The sequence below is a fragment of the Danio aesculapii genome, chromosome 20 (genome assembly GCF_903798145.1).
Source record: "Danio aesculapii chromosome 20, fDanAes4.1, whole genome shotgun sequence".
Lineage (NCBI taxonomy): Eukaryota > Metazoa > Chordata > Actinopteri > Cypriniformes > Danionidae > Danio > Danio aesculapii.
The window spans coordinates 9091483-9108853 of record NC_079454.1 but is presented as its reverse complement, the minus strand read 5'-3'; the positions used below and the strand labels follow the sequence as shown (position 1 = coordinate 9108853).

Genomic DNA, 17371 nt, shown 5'->3' with positions numbered 1-17371 from the left:
TTTTTTAAGTAAAGTGCAGGTTAGCATCTCACTTCTCTTTATATCTTAGAATCTTAGAATCTCTTTGTATCTTTAGAATCTTACAATTCTGGAATATAAACTACGAATTGCAAGAAATATATATAAAAATGTGACTTATTTATATTGGGAAAAAGGTATATAACTGAATAACTGGAGTTTTTAATTTCTTATTTTTAGTTATATCTCAGTTTTTCTCTTTTAATCTTAGAACTGTCAGATATAAAGACAATTAATTTAATTCAAAATGAAATTAAAACTACTTTCACATTTTAATAATATAACAACGTAACTCTGGATGGAAACTTGGATACACTTTATATAAATTATAATAATTCTGGTTTGTTTCAGTCCAAATTTGGGACAAATACTTTAATATTTTTCTCAATTTCACGTTTGCAAGTTTATTGCACTGTCATTGGTTCATTGTGATTAAAAATCTTAACAATAATGCCTACATGTTTCTCTTGATTTGAATATGCAAGATTAAATTATATTTAAATGCATATTTTTCAGTTTGGGGTCTTTTGGGCAGTTTATTCACCAAAGTGTGGAGTGTGTTAGTGTGTTTTGTAAGAGGTCACGTCAGGTAGCTCTTAATATGGTTAGGTTTGTTTGCAGTTCTCTGGATTTTATTTCAGTGATATCAGCTTTTCCTTTGTTTTCAGGGCTCTTATTTAATCTTATCTCTCTGTTCTGTCATTGTTTCCACCACTTTTGTTTCTTGCTACTAAACACCAAACATTAGCTTTCAATTCTGTTTTGGTCAGGTGGAGATGTTTTACGCCAGTGCCGAATTCGATTACGTTCACGATTGCTCTGCCAAGTGGTTTCATAAATGGAAAACAAAAAAAAAATCACGTTAACGGTGAATAGAGATGACGACGAGCACTAAAAACTGTCTGTCTTGAGATTTGTTGTTGGAGACTGGATTGTTTAGAGTTCATTTAGATGATTTAGACTCTGATTTGTGTATAGGAAGGAATTGCAATGTCCATCTGTGTCTGAATGTTTGCCACAATCGCTGTGTTAACAGATGATGTAATAAGGCCAGATTTATGCTGTTATTTCTTTTGAAGTAACTCTGGTCTAGCTAGGCCTGTTGTGATTATTCAATAACTGTCCAATTGTGGTTATTTAATCAGCTAAAGCAACCACAATTGCTGCAATTCCTTTAAAAGACACAAGGGGGAGACAATAGCTGAAATATAGTCGCCGTTTCAGGCGCGCACCTTTCAAATAAGCAGAGTAAATTGCTTTATTGTGGTAAAATAATAAATGCCTCTCGATGAATAGCTAACGATACAGTATGATATGATATAACGACACATGAAATGATACGATATGATAAAATATGATACGATACAATACAATAAATACAATTCTATAATTCACCCCTTCATGATGCAGTACAATTCGATTTTGATTTGATGCAACGCAATACGATGCAATGGGAAAAAAATGGGTTAACTGTTAGGCTAAGCTCAGTTCCTCTAACACTGACTAATAGCAATGCAATTAATATTATTCCTGACTCTTGCTGTCTACTTTTATGGACATGTAGGTTTTTAATTTGGTTTTTGACAGCTTTGCCTTTTATAGTTAACTGAGCAAGTAGCAGGACATTAAAATATTACTATCTAAAACTGCTCTTTAAAGCATTAAAATCACTGAATGCTAAGAAAATAAAGAAAGAAAAAGACAAAATTTCATGAAACAGAATCTGGGAATCTTTCAATCCTTACTTCCAAATAATTACTGTAGTATAAAAACTTCAAACACCAGCACTGGCAACAACTCCTTGCTGAGAAAACACGAGTAGCAGTGTGATATGGCTGTATATCGGCACTGATGGGGAGGCGTGCATTGGCTCGAGGCCACAGGCCGAGTGGCTTAGTGTCCCACCAGTGACGATATACTGCCATATCACGCTGCTTCTTGTTTTTCTCAGCAAGGAGTTGATATTACGTTTATACAACAGTTTGATGGCATAATCATGTATATAAAAAAGAAAATCAAACACAGAGAGTCTCAAAAATCCTTTAGTACCAGGAACTACTTTCTTCCGCCATTCATTCACATCTGCAGCTGACAGTCAGAACAGCAGAAACCGTTGCTACTTCACAAACGTCACTTTAGGGCTAGTATTTGAAGGATTCTGTAGTGCAATATCTCAAGTGATGACAAAACAGGTGATTTTGCTCACATTTTAAGATTATAAGGCTGAATGACATGAAATGCCATCAGTCTACAGAGGTTTCCAGTATTTCTCTGTTGCAATTGGTAGATCACAATAATTACCCCTGAAAAATCCAAAGCAAAGCTAACACTACCAGATTACTATGGTATAAATACAGCACTACGACATACAAAAGAGAGAGATCGACTTAGAATATCACTTAACTTCTCTGTAACGATTTGTTTGGTTGTAATTTGAAACTTACACTGAGAAAATGCGTTTTTTCTCCCCTAAGGACTTATTATGGAGTCTCTGTCGCCATCTTGTGACGGAACATCAACCGTCTTTGCTCTGCTCAATATGACAGGCTGGCTGCCGACACGCTGAATCTCAAAATTTATAAATGTTTTAAAATAAGCACTATCCTTATAAATAAACTGCATAGTTGCAATCTAAACAACTACATTCTCGACTAAAAATCCTCAAAAGTGCATGATGTTGTCCAACAGCTGCAATATTTGTCAAGCTGTAGTGAGTTTATTGATATGTTGTCACTATATGTGGGTGGAGTAATACACAAGAGTGAAAAAGGCTGTACGAGCTCTGATATTACAGAATATCGCATGGCTATCAGCCAATTAGATTGGAGAACCAGACAGAACTGCTGTATTATTAGCTTAATTAGGTGATGTTTTTCTCTTAAATCTAATTTTCCACTTGAATTTAGACAGAAGATGCTTTTTATTTAAACTTTATGTGTTTGCCGCAAACATTTAAGCCACTCGGTGGACATTTGCCTACTTAATTTTGCTTTTGGTGTGAACCTAGAATATTATAAACATACACTGGAGAATGTGAATGAATGTTCTGAAGTAAAGATTTGCTCTGGTAAGTAGGTGGTAGCGAACACTGTGTAGGGACACTGTAATTCTGAACACAGTTCTTGCATAAAGCTCTCACCGATTGAGCTGGTTATCTGAGAGCATTGTGGTGCAAGGACAGGCACTGAGAACTACTGATGTAATGATCACTCGATTATTGCTAAATGTCCTGGTTTGGTTTTAGATCTAATTTGATTACATCAATGTTTAAGTTAAGATTGACAAGATATTTTCACTCTTTATGATAAGGATGGGTAAGTTAACTTGCTATTATTTTAGTACACTTTAATGCAGTTTTTATTAATATTTCTTTATCATTTTAAAAGTGATGATGATGATGCAAAGCCTTTATTTGTCACATACACTGTTACATGTAGCGAAATTGGACCCCTCTGACCATACACAAACCTCACACATTTCAGGGGACAACAGGTCAACGAGAGGTAGCATTAGAAGAGTAAATAAGATACTATAGGGAAAAGGGTCTCAAGAGAAGAAAAATCCCTCCCAGACTATCCTTGAAGTAGGGCAGTGTGAGATCAGGGGGAAAAACCCAGCTACAAGCACATAAACACATATACATAACAGTATAAGTGCTGTCTCTTGTTTACTCACAGGATGTTTTTCACTTTCCTCTCGAGTTAAATTACTTGAAAGACACAATTGATGCGAATTCTGCAAATTTGCTGCAAACAAGTTGCGTATTTTGCATGATTACTTGAAATTTGCATATATACGATCGTTTGTATTGACTTTGTATGTAATCTACTTTGTGTTGTGATTATTTCTGACATTTACAAAATCCTATTAATTTCTTTAGTATTTTAAGAGTCAGTTCATCAAAATAATCGCTAGAAATCCTTTAATAACAAAGTAAACAAAAACCATATAAAGCCCCCATACAGAAATCTGATCTATGTCAATATACAGTATGCAAAAACACAGTTATTATAGAAATGGAGGACTCACTGACTCGCTTTTTTTTTTTTTGGTTACAAATATCCTCACTCTTTCTCGCTCTGTTTCCCACAGCTTTTAAGTCGGAAGGACAAGGCCACGTTTGAGCGGTTGGAGTATCTGATGTCTAAAGAGGACAACTACAAACGCTTGAGGGATTACATCAGCAGCCAGAGCATGACATCCTGCATCCCGTATCTGGGTATTTCTTCTGCTTTCTCTTCCACACACACTCAATCATAACCTTATAGGGAGAGGTTATATATTTGTCATGATAATTATAAATATCTTTATTCACATTATGCCTTGGGGGCATTTAAAATTTGAAGTAGACTTTCAACCAGTAGTCCCTACTAATTGTTTAACGGCATTTAAACAGTTATGTTATTGTAAGCAGAAATTTGGCACTAATTCAGCTTTTAAACATGTTTCCCTTGTTGCATATTTCTAATATCTTTCTAATTTACAGCGGTCAAAGTTAATTATTAATAATAATAATATTATTATTATTATTATTGTTATTAATGGCTATCTACTTAATTTTTATTATTACTTTTATTTACTTTGTATGTTGTATTCTTCTTCTTGCAAATGGCCATTAATTATAATAATTATTAAGCAAATGGCCATTAATAATAATAATAATAATATTAATAATAATAATAATAATAATAATAATAATAATAATAATAATAATATTAAAAATAATAATGACCATCTACTTAATATTTGTTTTAATTTTAATTTTGTGTGCTATTATTATTATTATTATTATTTATATTATTATTATTATTATTAATGGCCATTTGCTTAATAATTATTATTATTAATGGCCATTTGCTTAATAATTATTATTACTTATATTTACTTTTTATGTATTATTATTACTATTATTATTATTATTTGTATTATTATTATTATTATTATTATTATTATTATTATTATATTATTATTAATAATGGCTATCTACTTAATATTTATTATTACTTATATTTACTTTGTATGTTGTAATTATTATTATTATTATTATTATTATTAATAATAATAATAATAATAATAATAATAATGGCCATCTACTTAATATTTATTTAAATTTTAATTGTATATGTTGTTGTTATTATTATTATTATTATTATTATTATTATTATTATTATTATTATTATTACTATTATTATTATTATTATTATTATTATTAATGGCCATTTGCTTAATAATTATTATTACTTATATTTACTTTTTATGTATTATTATTATTATTATTATTATTATTATTATTATTATTATTATTATTATTATTATTAATGGCCAGCTACTTAATATTTATTTTGATTAATTTTTTATATATTATTATTATTGTTGTTGTTGTTGTTGTTGTTATTGTTGCTGTTTTATTATAAATAATTTTATTAATATTTCTTAATATTTCTTATTACTTATATTTACGTTTATATATTATTATTATTATTATTATTATTATTATTATTATTATTAATGATAATATTATTGTTAATAATGGCCATTTACTTAATATTTATTATGTATTGTTGTTATTGTTATTATTATTAATAATAATTGCCATCTACTTAATATTTATTATGATTTTATTTTTATGTATTTTTGTTATTATTATTATTATTATTATTATTATTATTATTATTATTATTATTATTATTATTATTATTATTATTATTGCTGTTGTTGTTGTTGTTGTTATTAATGGTTATCTGCTTAGTATTTATTATTACTTTTATTTACTTTTTATGTTTTATTATAAATAATATTTTTTATTATTAATGGACATCTACTTAGTATTTATTATTATTATTATTATTATTATTATTATTATTATTATTATTATTATTATTATTATTATTATTATTATTATTATTAATGGCCATCTATTTAATATTTATTATGATTTATATGATTATTTATTTTGGTTTACACATAGGGATAAATATTTTAGTTTTTTTTGCAGTTGACTTTTATTATATTATATTATATTATATTATATTATATTATATTATATTATATTATATTATATTATATTATATTATATTATATTATATTATATTATATGCAAAATGTAATAATCTGTGTCAATGTGTTGCCTTTGGCCTTTAAATACACTTAAGTGAAAATCCTTTCCTATAAGGTTATTGAAAGTCATTCACCCATGCACTTACACACTCCATTACATGCATTTCTGCTGCTCTGTGCCATATTCATAATGCTGTTATATAAGGCTGGCATCTTTATTAGCTGTTTTGCTCTTTATGTATATGTGTGTTAGGATTACATCATACCCTAAATGCTGTTCCAGTCCTCTTTTATTGTGGGCAATGGGAGACCGCTGAGCCAATAACTACACATACAGTACATACTCACCAGTTAAAGCAGAAATATGTTTTCCTTTTTCTTTCTTTTTCAGCTTTTTTCCCTTACTTGACTCTTTTAACTGGCAGCACAAACTGTATCTTGAGTGAATTGGAAACTTAGTGTGTGTGGCTTGAAAAAAATGTGTGTTTTTTAATTATCAAATTAAGCCTTTATTTCTCAGACTTGTCAGCTTTCTCTTATCTTTTTGGCACTGTTCTTATAGATGAGTTTCATTATGAAACTGTGTAAGTGAGGGATGAATAAATCCGAGCTGGTCTGCTGTGATAATGTGGGAGATTTTCACTAACCCTTGATCACTCTGTTCCTCGCTCTGCCTTTCTCTAATGTACTTTATCATGTGCTGACATTTAACTGATAGAACACACAAAGGAGTGAAAAGCATGTCCTGTTGCACTTTTAGTCTGTGAACATAATTACACTAGCTATGTTTCCATCCATCTGTTTTTATGCGCATTTTGGATATGCGCATAAAAGATCGGTTGATGGAAACGCCAAGATGTGCATACATTTTGAAAATGCGCATAGAAAACGTGTGCGCACAACTGAGAAGGGTACATTTTTATTCGATAAGAAAAGATGCGTATAAACTACGATGGAAGCACTTTTACTAAACAAATTCCAGTAGGAGCATTAAAAAAGGTCATGTGATGTTGTTATAAGAGATCATGTGATGATAAAAAATGTGATTGACAAACCAGCAGGCTGAGCACATTGTAAAACATCTGAAATGTTGTTTTGGTCATTCTAAAATGCTGTAACCATTTCAGTATTAGTGTTATTATATTATTAATGACCTCCAGAATCGTCAAGAGCGTCTATAATCTGCATCTCATGCCTTCAAACACCACCACATGATCATTACGTGCCAGCATTTGTCGTCTGAGGTGCTAGTTATTTATTAAATTAAGAAAAGATACACGCAGATTCTCCTACCGCAGTAAATTCCATTTTTACTGTTGATATTTGGCGCCAGTTAATCAGGAAGTGACGATTTTGTTGTCTTTGACTCGATGGATGGAAACGCTGCTTTATTTACATCTTTTATGTGATATTCCAGTTTTGTGCTTCAATTTAATTCACATTTCTGCATGGAAACATAGCTACTGTTATATACTCACTGGCAACCAGAATCTGCAGATTTTGTCCTATTTCTGTGTAGAATTGTGTAAAAAAACATTGTTAATATGTGGAATGATTTTGAGAATAAAGCAACTAAATGATATTTAAAAATATGTATATTTATTATTTAATTACGTATATATTATTTATATAAGGTTTGGGATGATAACCGGTTTCACGGTTTACTGTGGTTTGAAAAATCAAGGTTTTAAAACCGCTAAAAGTTGTCATTATTCAGGTTGCTGTAGTTGTAGTAGTAGTCATAGTAGTAGTATTAGTAGTAGTAGTAGTGGTTGAAGTTGTAGTTTGGGTTTTTGAAGTAGTAGTTGAAGTAGTAGATGTCGTTGGTATTGTGGTATCAGAAGTAGTGAAAGTGTAGTAGTAGTAGTCGTTGTTGTTGTCTGTGTAGTAGTATCAGAAGCAGTAGACGTTGTTGATGTAGATGTTGTAGTAGCAGTCATTCCTGTAGTAGTATCTGTAGTAGATGTAGTATTAGTATCAGTGGTAGTAGTCGTTGTAATAGGTTCAGTAGTAGTACACATGGTAGGAGTAGTAGTGGTTGTGGCTGTAGTAGCAGTAGTAATAGTTGTAGCATTAGAAACTCTCTGTAGTAGTAGTAGTTGGTGTAGTATTTGGGATTTATTTTTATTATTATTTTTTTATTATTGTAGTGGTTGTTTTTAATGATTATTACTGTTGTCCTTTCTTGCTTGTTTACTGTCATTATTACTATCATTATATCACTAGCATTGTTGCACTCCTTATATAAGTTACTTGCTTCATTTAGTGACTGTTATTGTTCCTTTTGTATGTACTCTGACCTGTTTACCATGTTACCTTTACATGCACACACACACACACACACACACACACACACACACACACACACACACACACACACACAAACACACGCACCTGCCGGTACTTGGTTGTATTGTTGTTGTTTTTTGTATTTTTGTTATTGTTTCATTTTCTTTGTATTTGCATTCTCAAATTTTGTACCTTTTGTATATTCTAATAATAAAAAAAATAAACAAAATAAAAAAAACGCTAAAAGTTTCTGTTAAACAGTTCCTGCTGTATATGTAAGGCTTTTATTACAACCGGTGTGCCTCAGTGATCGTGGAGGTGGGCCACGAGAATTAACTTAAATATTATACTATAATTATTTGATTTCATAATTAAATATGCCATATTAAAATTATAGGAGTAATGGCATTTCCCGTTTCTCGTCGTACAACAATGATTACATTGTAAAAAAATAAATCCGTAAAATTTACGGAAAAAAAACGGCAGCTGTGGTTGCGAGTATTTTACCGTTAAATATACAGTACGAACCGTAAAAGTAATTTCTAATTTTTACAGTAAACTACCGTATTTCATTAATTTATAGATGTAATATGTCTGTATTTTGAATTACCAACATCGACACATCTTTTGTTACGCAGTTAGACACGTTAACACAGCCATATGCTGGTGGTGATTAGTAAGTTACAGAATGAACCAATGCTCATCACAAACAACTTAGTAGAAAAGTAAGTCCCACAAGTAGAAAAGTATATCAGTGTATAGAAGGTGCTCAGTGTCATTCACACAGCTACTGAACTGCAGTATGGTAACATGGATAAAATTAAAGTCATGAAATGAACATTGTTTATCACCATTACACTTTAAAATATCCGCATGGTTGTCCAAATTAACGTCCTGCTAGCGTTTTATAACTGACGCACGTCCGTACAGGACAATAATGTTCAGCTACAAACCAAACCACCTTTAGATCGATGTGTTTCAACAGATTTAGAGGGTTTTTAATGTATTTTGCATTTAGGTTGTTTATTTTAATGGATATAGATCACCAAATGAATAGAAGTCAGTCTAATTCAAAGCATCAGCAGTTTTTTTGCCATCTCCTGTAGTCCTGGCTCCTTTACTGAAGAAAAGGCCTAAATACTCTGCAGTTGTAAAGAATAGCTGAAGTAAAGAATTCAGGAGCTTTGAACCTGACTGTTTTAAAAAATTTAAATATATATTGTTATATTTTAGATAAAATTTTTGCTAATAAATAGATTTAAAATAAGCATTTTCTCTAGACAATCAGTCTAGAGAAGCCTTCAAAAAAATTTGGAGAAAAGGTGGGCCTCGAAGTAAAAAAGGTCGAGAACCCCTGCTCTAGTTAACGTGACTGAAAACGCTATCATTCGCTCATATTATTAACGAATAGTAGATTGTTGTTGGTTTAAAAAAGACGAGATTAAAATGTAGTAAATGTAAACTAAAATGTAGTATTACTATGGGCAAAACGTCTCTGATTCTAATGACAAATACATCTTCTTTTGTGTTAGACAAAAGTGTTTTAAAGCTTCATGTGATTCCAGTCGAAGCAATAAAGTCGAATGGAGTGTGTTGACAATGTTTTTGGGTCCTTTAGAGGGTCGGAGAGCTCTCGTATTTCATCTAAAATCCTAATTTATGTTCTGAACCATGAGTGGTGAGGAATTAGTAACAGAATTTTCATTTTGGGTGAACTAGCCCTTTAATTAAATCAACACACCATAAAATGGCTGTATCATGGGCAGTAGAGGTACAGATGTTCCTCTTGTTTGTAGCCGAGGAGGGCATTGATGCGATGATGCAGAAGGAAATAAGCTTCAGGTTTTTGCGCATTCATTTGTGTCCCATTTATGATAATGTAATTCAACGGAAGAGGCAAAACTACAAGAGGTCTATAACCCCACTCGCTTTTAAATTGCAGCGGAGGAGCAAACTGAACAGATTTGTGCTAGGCAGAGTTGTACAAAAGCATCGTTAATGATGATTTGATCACAGCGAATGAGTCTGTCTTTGTGACTTGACCTCAGCTTCATGTGTGTGCCCTGCCCTGGTGTGTTTGGTGCAGGGCTGGATGACTCCTGTGCTCTTTGGAAAGCAGAGAGGAAAATACTGCTCTCTTGTACAACACGAGGTCTGAATTGTATTAAAGAGCTGCCAGTCACTTGCCTTATAAATCTGCTCAAAGGGGGGAAAAGCAGCGAGTGAAAGGAAAATGGAGGAATTTGAGGCAGGGAGCTGAAGGATCTCATGTGTTCTCGGACTTGGCCATAATGCTCAAGTTTGTTTTGACCTGCTGGATGTTCTTTCACCCGTTTCCCTCTGGTGCCCCCATGAACTCCTTATCTGTCTGTCTGTCCAGCTGTCTTGTTTACGGATTAAACGTTTTTCCGCTGGTTTTTGTGAGGTGAAATTGAGAATTCAATAGTTTTTAGTCTCAGTTTTGTTTGCACACTTTCTGTTTTGTTTCCTTGTGTGTTTTGTGTTGTTTTGTACTTTGTGTTTTAGGTTTAGTTTAGTACTTTTTGTTAGCTTTTTTTTATTTGTATTGTGTTTTTTTAGTTGTTTAGTTTTTTGTTTTGCTCTTTTTGTTTGGAGTTTGTGTTACTGTGTTACATTTGTTTGTATATACTTTTGTCACACTTGCATTGTCTGCTTATTGTTTGCATTGAGTGTGTCAGGCCACGTTCACACTGCAGGCAAATGTGGCCCGAATCAGATTTTTCCCCCTCATGTGATGACAGTGTGAACAGCCCAAACCGCATGGAATCTGATCTTGTCAGGTCAGATCTGTGCCACTTTCATATGTAGTCTTAAATCAGACACAGATCTGATGTTTTGCAATGCGACCGCAGTGTGAACGGTTATGTCGGATTTCATGTGACTTTTACGTAATCTTCGAGCGACATGCGTCATAGGGGGTTTTCGGGAGATGTTTTAAATGTAAATGAAGGAAAGGAGAAAAGTGAACTTTCCCGCATTCCCATGGTGAGGTGGATCCAATTGTGTCTGTGTTTCCAGCTTATGTTTGAACTGTCAAAGACATCAAAGTATGGTATCTCAAATCTTACAGAAAGGTTAAGAAATGCCAGTTTCAGTTCACTTGTGTTTAGATCCAGATCATCATCCTTCTGTTTGTCGGTGTGCTGTCGTGGTGTTCACTTTGACCAGCTGGACGATTGTTTCCAAATGTATAAACGTTTGTTTGAATACATTTTACACTGATAATGGCAGGCTACAATGTCAAGTAGTTCTAAATTATATGTGACGATTAAATGCGCAGGAGAGGGCCTGGTGCAGTCTCACATTTTGTCATCATGTTGAAACGCCTTCAAATACTCAGTGTCAGTCATACAGACAAATGTCAGCAGAAGCTCAAAGTTTGGTTGAGCACTGTGTTTGCTGCACAGGTTTAGATAATCACGAATGGATTAGGGTTAACAGAGCTGTGATCCTGCAATCTCAGAGAGGTTAGAGGGAGCAACAGCTCATTATCATTTAAAGACATATGAAGCAAATTGGCTCATTGTGAAGCCAGTATGAAGTGTTTTTGATAGGGTAAAACACCTGCTAGATTTATTTTGCTATAAAAGTACAGATCATGCATATAAACACTGTTTGTGAATTCTCTCTTTGGTCCTCTCACTTTCGTAATAATCAGAGACGGTGATTTGTGATGTGTTATAAAAGCCTGCATGAGCTCTAAGCACATCCAGACGGCTTCATCACAGATTGTGAGAAAGTGGCTGAAAGGCTTTTGACAGGAAGATGAGGTAAAGGATCGGGTGAGTGTCCAAATGGTTTGTGTTTTTGAAATAACAGGATTTCCCTACTGAAAACTCTGGGTCAGATTGAAGCGTCCAGCTGGATCTGTGTGTGTGATCTAAACTGTGGATTGTGTGTACTTTGATGAAAATGTCCTCAGAATAAGCCACTTCAGACGGCTTGCCATAGGTGACCCTTTTAGTTAGAAAAATAAGTGAGTAAATCATGCTGTTTTTACTCTGAATGTTGGTTTAAAGTATTTTTATTCAGAATGAGCATCTGTTTAAAACATCACATTCCTGTGGTAGACATTTAGATAAGTAGTTGTTTGAGTGTTGACGTTCCTCTGCTAAACTATGGCAATATGTCTGATTTCCAGTGGAGTAGATGCTGACAGGTGCTCAGTTCTCCCACTGCCCGCCAAACCACAACACACACAAACATTTGCCCATGTAAAGCCAGCACCCCCTGCAGAGATGGTATCTAGAATTCCTATTAACATACACGCATGTACAACATTTACATGATGTCAGCTGATAATGTATGTTAATGCATTTATCAAACAACTAAATATGCATGAAATACGGAATTTATTCATAAAAAAATTTACAATAATTCCTTTTCATTAAAATCTATCCTAAAATACATTTCTAGACAAATTTTTAGCTGTAAATGTGTAAATATTTGAATTATAATGAAAAACTAGACCACTAGATGCAATTTAGACATTGAGTCATATTAAAATAATAGTTTCTTTTTATAGCAAATAACATTTTGTGAACTATTATAGTTTTTCTGAATATTTTGAATTGCCCTTTTTTCATTTCTTTGTTAGATTCTTAGTCATTATAAACATTATCGCACATATATTATATATTACATTATAAGTGAGTTGATTTGTAGTTGGTGGAGTGATTATATGTATTGTAATGTATGTAGTTTTAAAAACAAACAAAAGATCAAACTGAAGTCTGATCTGAAGTTTTTAAGATTTACAGAAGCTGGAAATGTATCTTTCAGGTTTGTGCCCAAAAGGTTGTCTAACGGGTCATAAATAAATTATAACTACTGCATAAAAATAACTTACTCGCACAAAAATCCCTAATAGTTCACCCAAAAATGAATATATAGTCACCAATCACTCACCCTGAGGAGGATCAAAGTTTTTTCTTAAGTTTCTTTCTTCTGATAAACACAAAAGAAGATATTATGAAGAACCCTGAAACTGGTACCCATTGACTGATGGAAAAAATATGGAAGTTAATGACTACTGCTTTCCAGTATTTTTCAAAATATATATTTTATGTGTGTTCACTAGAACAGTGGTTCCCAATTCCTGGGCTGCGGAGCGATACCGGTCCGTGGATCACTTGATACCAGGTCGTACAAGAAATCATGAATTATTTTCGTTTTATTTACTTTCTGAGTCTGAACGATCTTTTATTTTCAAAAATCTTTTATTTTGGAAAATGAGCATATTCTCACGGTTACATCTCGGTCACTTGAGCGCCAAAATTTAACCCACAGGCAGCAAAATGAGTAAGAAACAGACATCCTTGGAAAGTTTCTTTAGGGGAAAAGGCACAGTGAAGGACCCACAAACTGCCAAGGAATGGATCAGCAAACCATTTGTCAACAAATCCACCATGTCTGTGCTAGTAGATCAACTGTTGCAGATCACAAATTAGGGGCCTTAGAGGCCGTTCACATATCATGTCTTTTCCGTGCACTAGTTTGTCATTTCCAATGGAGGCCCGCGGCTTGTACCTGCAAATTGGGAGCGACATGCCAATTGGGGTGAGGCGCTCGTGCCTTCCAGGCGCACTCACTTGAAAACATCTTCAGAATTCCAAGAATGCACCCAGAGTCACGTGACAAGAACTAACCAATCAGCTTCATATTTTGTATGGAATATACACATTCCGGTATACTAGTTATCTCAGACAAACACTGCAGTGCTTTTTAATTTCTCCATAAATAAAACTTGTATCAGAGTTGCAGAAATGTTTTGTCAGCTTGTCATCCTCTGTGAAAACCATTAATGGTCACCTAGCAATCTACGTACCGGGCAGGGCTGCAGTAAAATGATGATAAAAGGTTGGGGACCACTGCTCTATAAGAATAAAAAAACGCAGCTTTACAACAAGTGTGAGTAAATGATGGCATAGTTCACCCCAAAAATGAAAATAGTCTTATTAATATATAAAATATGTAATAAAAACATAATTGCGAATAAAATATGGAACATATATTTCATTGAAATGATAAATAGTTGTTTTTTTACCTTCTCATAAACAAAATAGAGACTTAATATTATAATAAGCTGTGTTTTATATTATTTTAGCTTTGTTCCAAAAAACTAAAACATTTTTAAATGTTAATTTAGTTAATGACAATATTCGTGATTCAGATGTCATTAGTCATTTGCAATATTAGGAATGCTGGTGAATATTAATTTAATCACTTTTGTTCTTACTCTGAAGACTATCAGAGCTTTGAATTTTGAGAAATGTGAATCTGCTTGACTTTTCAGAAGCTAGCAGAGCGTAACATGCCAACACTCATATTTACCACTTTCTCGCCCGATGATTTTAGTGGCTGTCAGTCTCTGTCCAACAAAAGCTTTTATGAGACGAAAAAAGACTTTCCGGCTGAATTGTGTCTGCTCTTGTTGTTTAAGGCTGCATTTACATGAGTGCGTTTTCCTTTTAAAATGGCGTTTTACAATGAAAATGCTCCTCGTACAGACTGTTGATTTTACTGCATTTCAGAAAAACTATTTTCGTCCACACTCTACAGCCTGAAATGCATGATATGTGGCCATTCACACTGACTGAGAATGAACATATTTTGCCTGCATCTGTACTTGTTGTCTACTGGTTGTGTATTAGTGACATTTGAGAAGCTCGACGAATCAGGGAATGATGCACTGCAGTCCAGCAGACCAATCAGAGAGAATTTTTTTGTGTATTGCCAAAAAATTGCGCGTCTATACACAAAAAAGTGCGTCTATACTGAAATGGAACCAAACTAAAATGAGGTCTTAAGTAGGGCTGGATGTTATGGCCTGAAATCGAAGCCTTGATTAATTGATCATTTTACCTAGATTTTGATTATGGAATGATAATTTAATTTTTAGTTTATTTATAATTTTTTGTCGAAATACATGATGGTAAAAAACTATTTATCTGGGAAAGGAGTAGAGAAAATATTCTAGTAAAATAAACAGTGTGTATCTTGCGTGAACAAAGCGCATTGTCCAGTTATATTGAATAATAATTATTGTTGCCGCCTCTATAGACATCTGAGTGTATTTTACAAACCTTAAATGATTTGTTTTGCTTGTAGTTATGCGTATTTGAATGTCTAAAACCTAAAATAAATGTTATTTGTTTGAAAGCACGGATAAATTGTGATTTATGCGCACCCCTTTCTGTGCCTCATTGCACCAGGTCAGATTTGAATTTTAGCAGTTGATGATGTGCTCTGTGAACGTTCTAATCATACCAGTGTGATCGTACGCTTCAAGGTAGAGATCTGCGATGGACTGAATTTTTAGTCTCGCTCCCGCCAGGTTTTCTACCCGACCTGACCATTTCCGCTAAATTTAGATCTAGTTTCCAAAACCTCACATTAAAATTGGGTACTATTAAAAGAGAGAGATAACAAATAAAAGTGTAAGTTGTGCAGGGATCGTAGGCTAAACGTCAGTTATGTTTGCCCATATGTGATGAGACATGAGTGCCGCGTTTGTGGCTGGTGAGGCACTGACTCTTTCAAAGTCAGATTTACAAACGGATTCACTCAATATATTTGCCAACTACCGACTGTGTTTCATATATCATATCAGCATGATTTCTATACACATAGCAGGTACATATTGGGCCAAGGAAGAATGCATAGCGATTAAATAGGCCTCCCAAAAAACATCTGGATGCTACAGAGTCCAGACAACCTATAACAAGCGACACACAGCACCACGGTGGATACGCGTGCTCTCTCTCATTCACAGACGCACACACAGCACAATGGTGGATGCGCACGCTCTCTCTCATTCACACACACACACACACTACGGCATTACCGCGTTTTATTTTGAAACTTTTTAAAAAATGTTCGGAATGCAGACATCTACTTAAGGGACCAGCCATGGGTGATCACACCGGTGTGATCGTGCGCATGAAAGGGTTAAAATGCATTTTAAAAAATTCAAAACTGCTTTTATTCTAGCTGAAATAAAATAAATAAGACTTTCTCCAGAAGAAAAAATATTATAGGAAATACTGTGAAAAATTCCTTGCTTCGTTAAACGTCCTTTTCACTAATTTTGACTTCAACTTTGTTTATTTGATGAATGCTTCAAGTGGACAGTCCTTTAAAAATGAAAAAGAACTAATACATTTCTAATTAAACTTTAATTGTTCGGACCTCTGCGTTTTCAAAACACTCCATTTTCCTATGGTTGAAGATTCCGTCGTAGTGTCGATGCCAGACGGAACAGGACAAAACTTCCGCGTTTTAAAACAAAAACGGACTAGTATAAAAAAATCCAAGTGCGGTTATTTACTCTTGTCTGCCACATGCGTGAGAGTGTGTTAAATGCACACTGGAACACGAGTCAGAATCTCTTGAGAATATGAGCAAGACCTCATCCTCCAGTGTCTCTCTTTCTCTCCTCTTCTTGTCCGTGTTTTCCCCACAGAGTTAAACGCTTGGCTGCGAGCGATTTGAGCATGGTTTGAAGGATAGTCCCGCTGGGGAAACCGGGAACAGGGAGGCATAACTTTTATGAAATACACTTTTGTGGAGCTGTAACCTAAGCACTTTATATGGAAGGAATGTCTTGCTCTTTTGTCTCCATCTCTTTCTCTCTCTTTTGCTCTGGATCCTTCTCTTTCTTTCTGTCGTCTCTGTCTCTCTCGCCTCCGTTCGTGACTGGACGGCAGAAATGTGTTTTTCATTGTCTGTATGTGCTGCAGTCCTCCCATTTTCACATGTCTGCATACTTTTGACATGAAATCTGTTTCTTTCGCTCTCAAACACCACACACATACTCTCGCGCTCCTCATATTGCAGACAAATCAGTTGTTTAATTGAAAATCCAGCTATGACGGCATATATATAGGATGGGCACAAAAAGTGTTTGACTCAGACTTTTGGACGCTGTTTTATTCAGGGTCGGAGTTGTACGCTGTACTTCAGAGATTGTTTACATGAAAATTGA

At 33.8% G+C, this 17371-nt stretch overlaps 1 protein-coding gene across 2 annotated transcripts in view; it reads left to right on the top strand.

Annotated features, from left to right (window-relative positions):
- ralgps2 (Ral GEF with PH domain and SH3 binding motif 2) overlaps positions 1 to 17371 on the top strand; it is a 218037-nt gene that overhangs the window by 135842 nt on the left and 64824 nt on the right. For both annotated transcript variants that reach the window (XM_056480834.1, XM_056480833.1), the window contains exon 9: positions 4111 to 4237. In XM_056480834.1, the coding sequence (XP_056336809.1) occupies positions 4111 to 4237 (127 nt within the window). The remainder of the gene's footprint in view (positions 1 to 4110; positions 4238 to 17371) is intronic.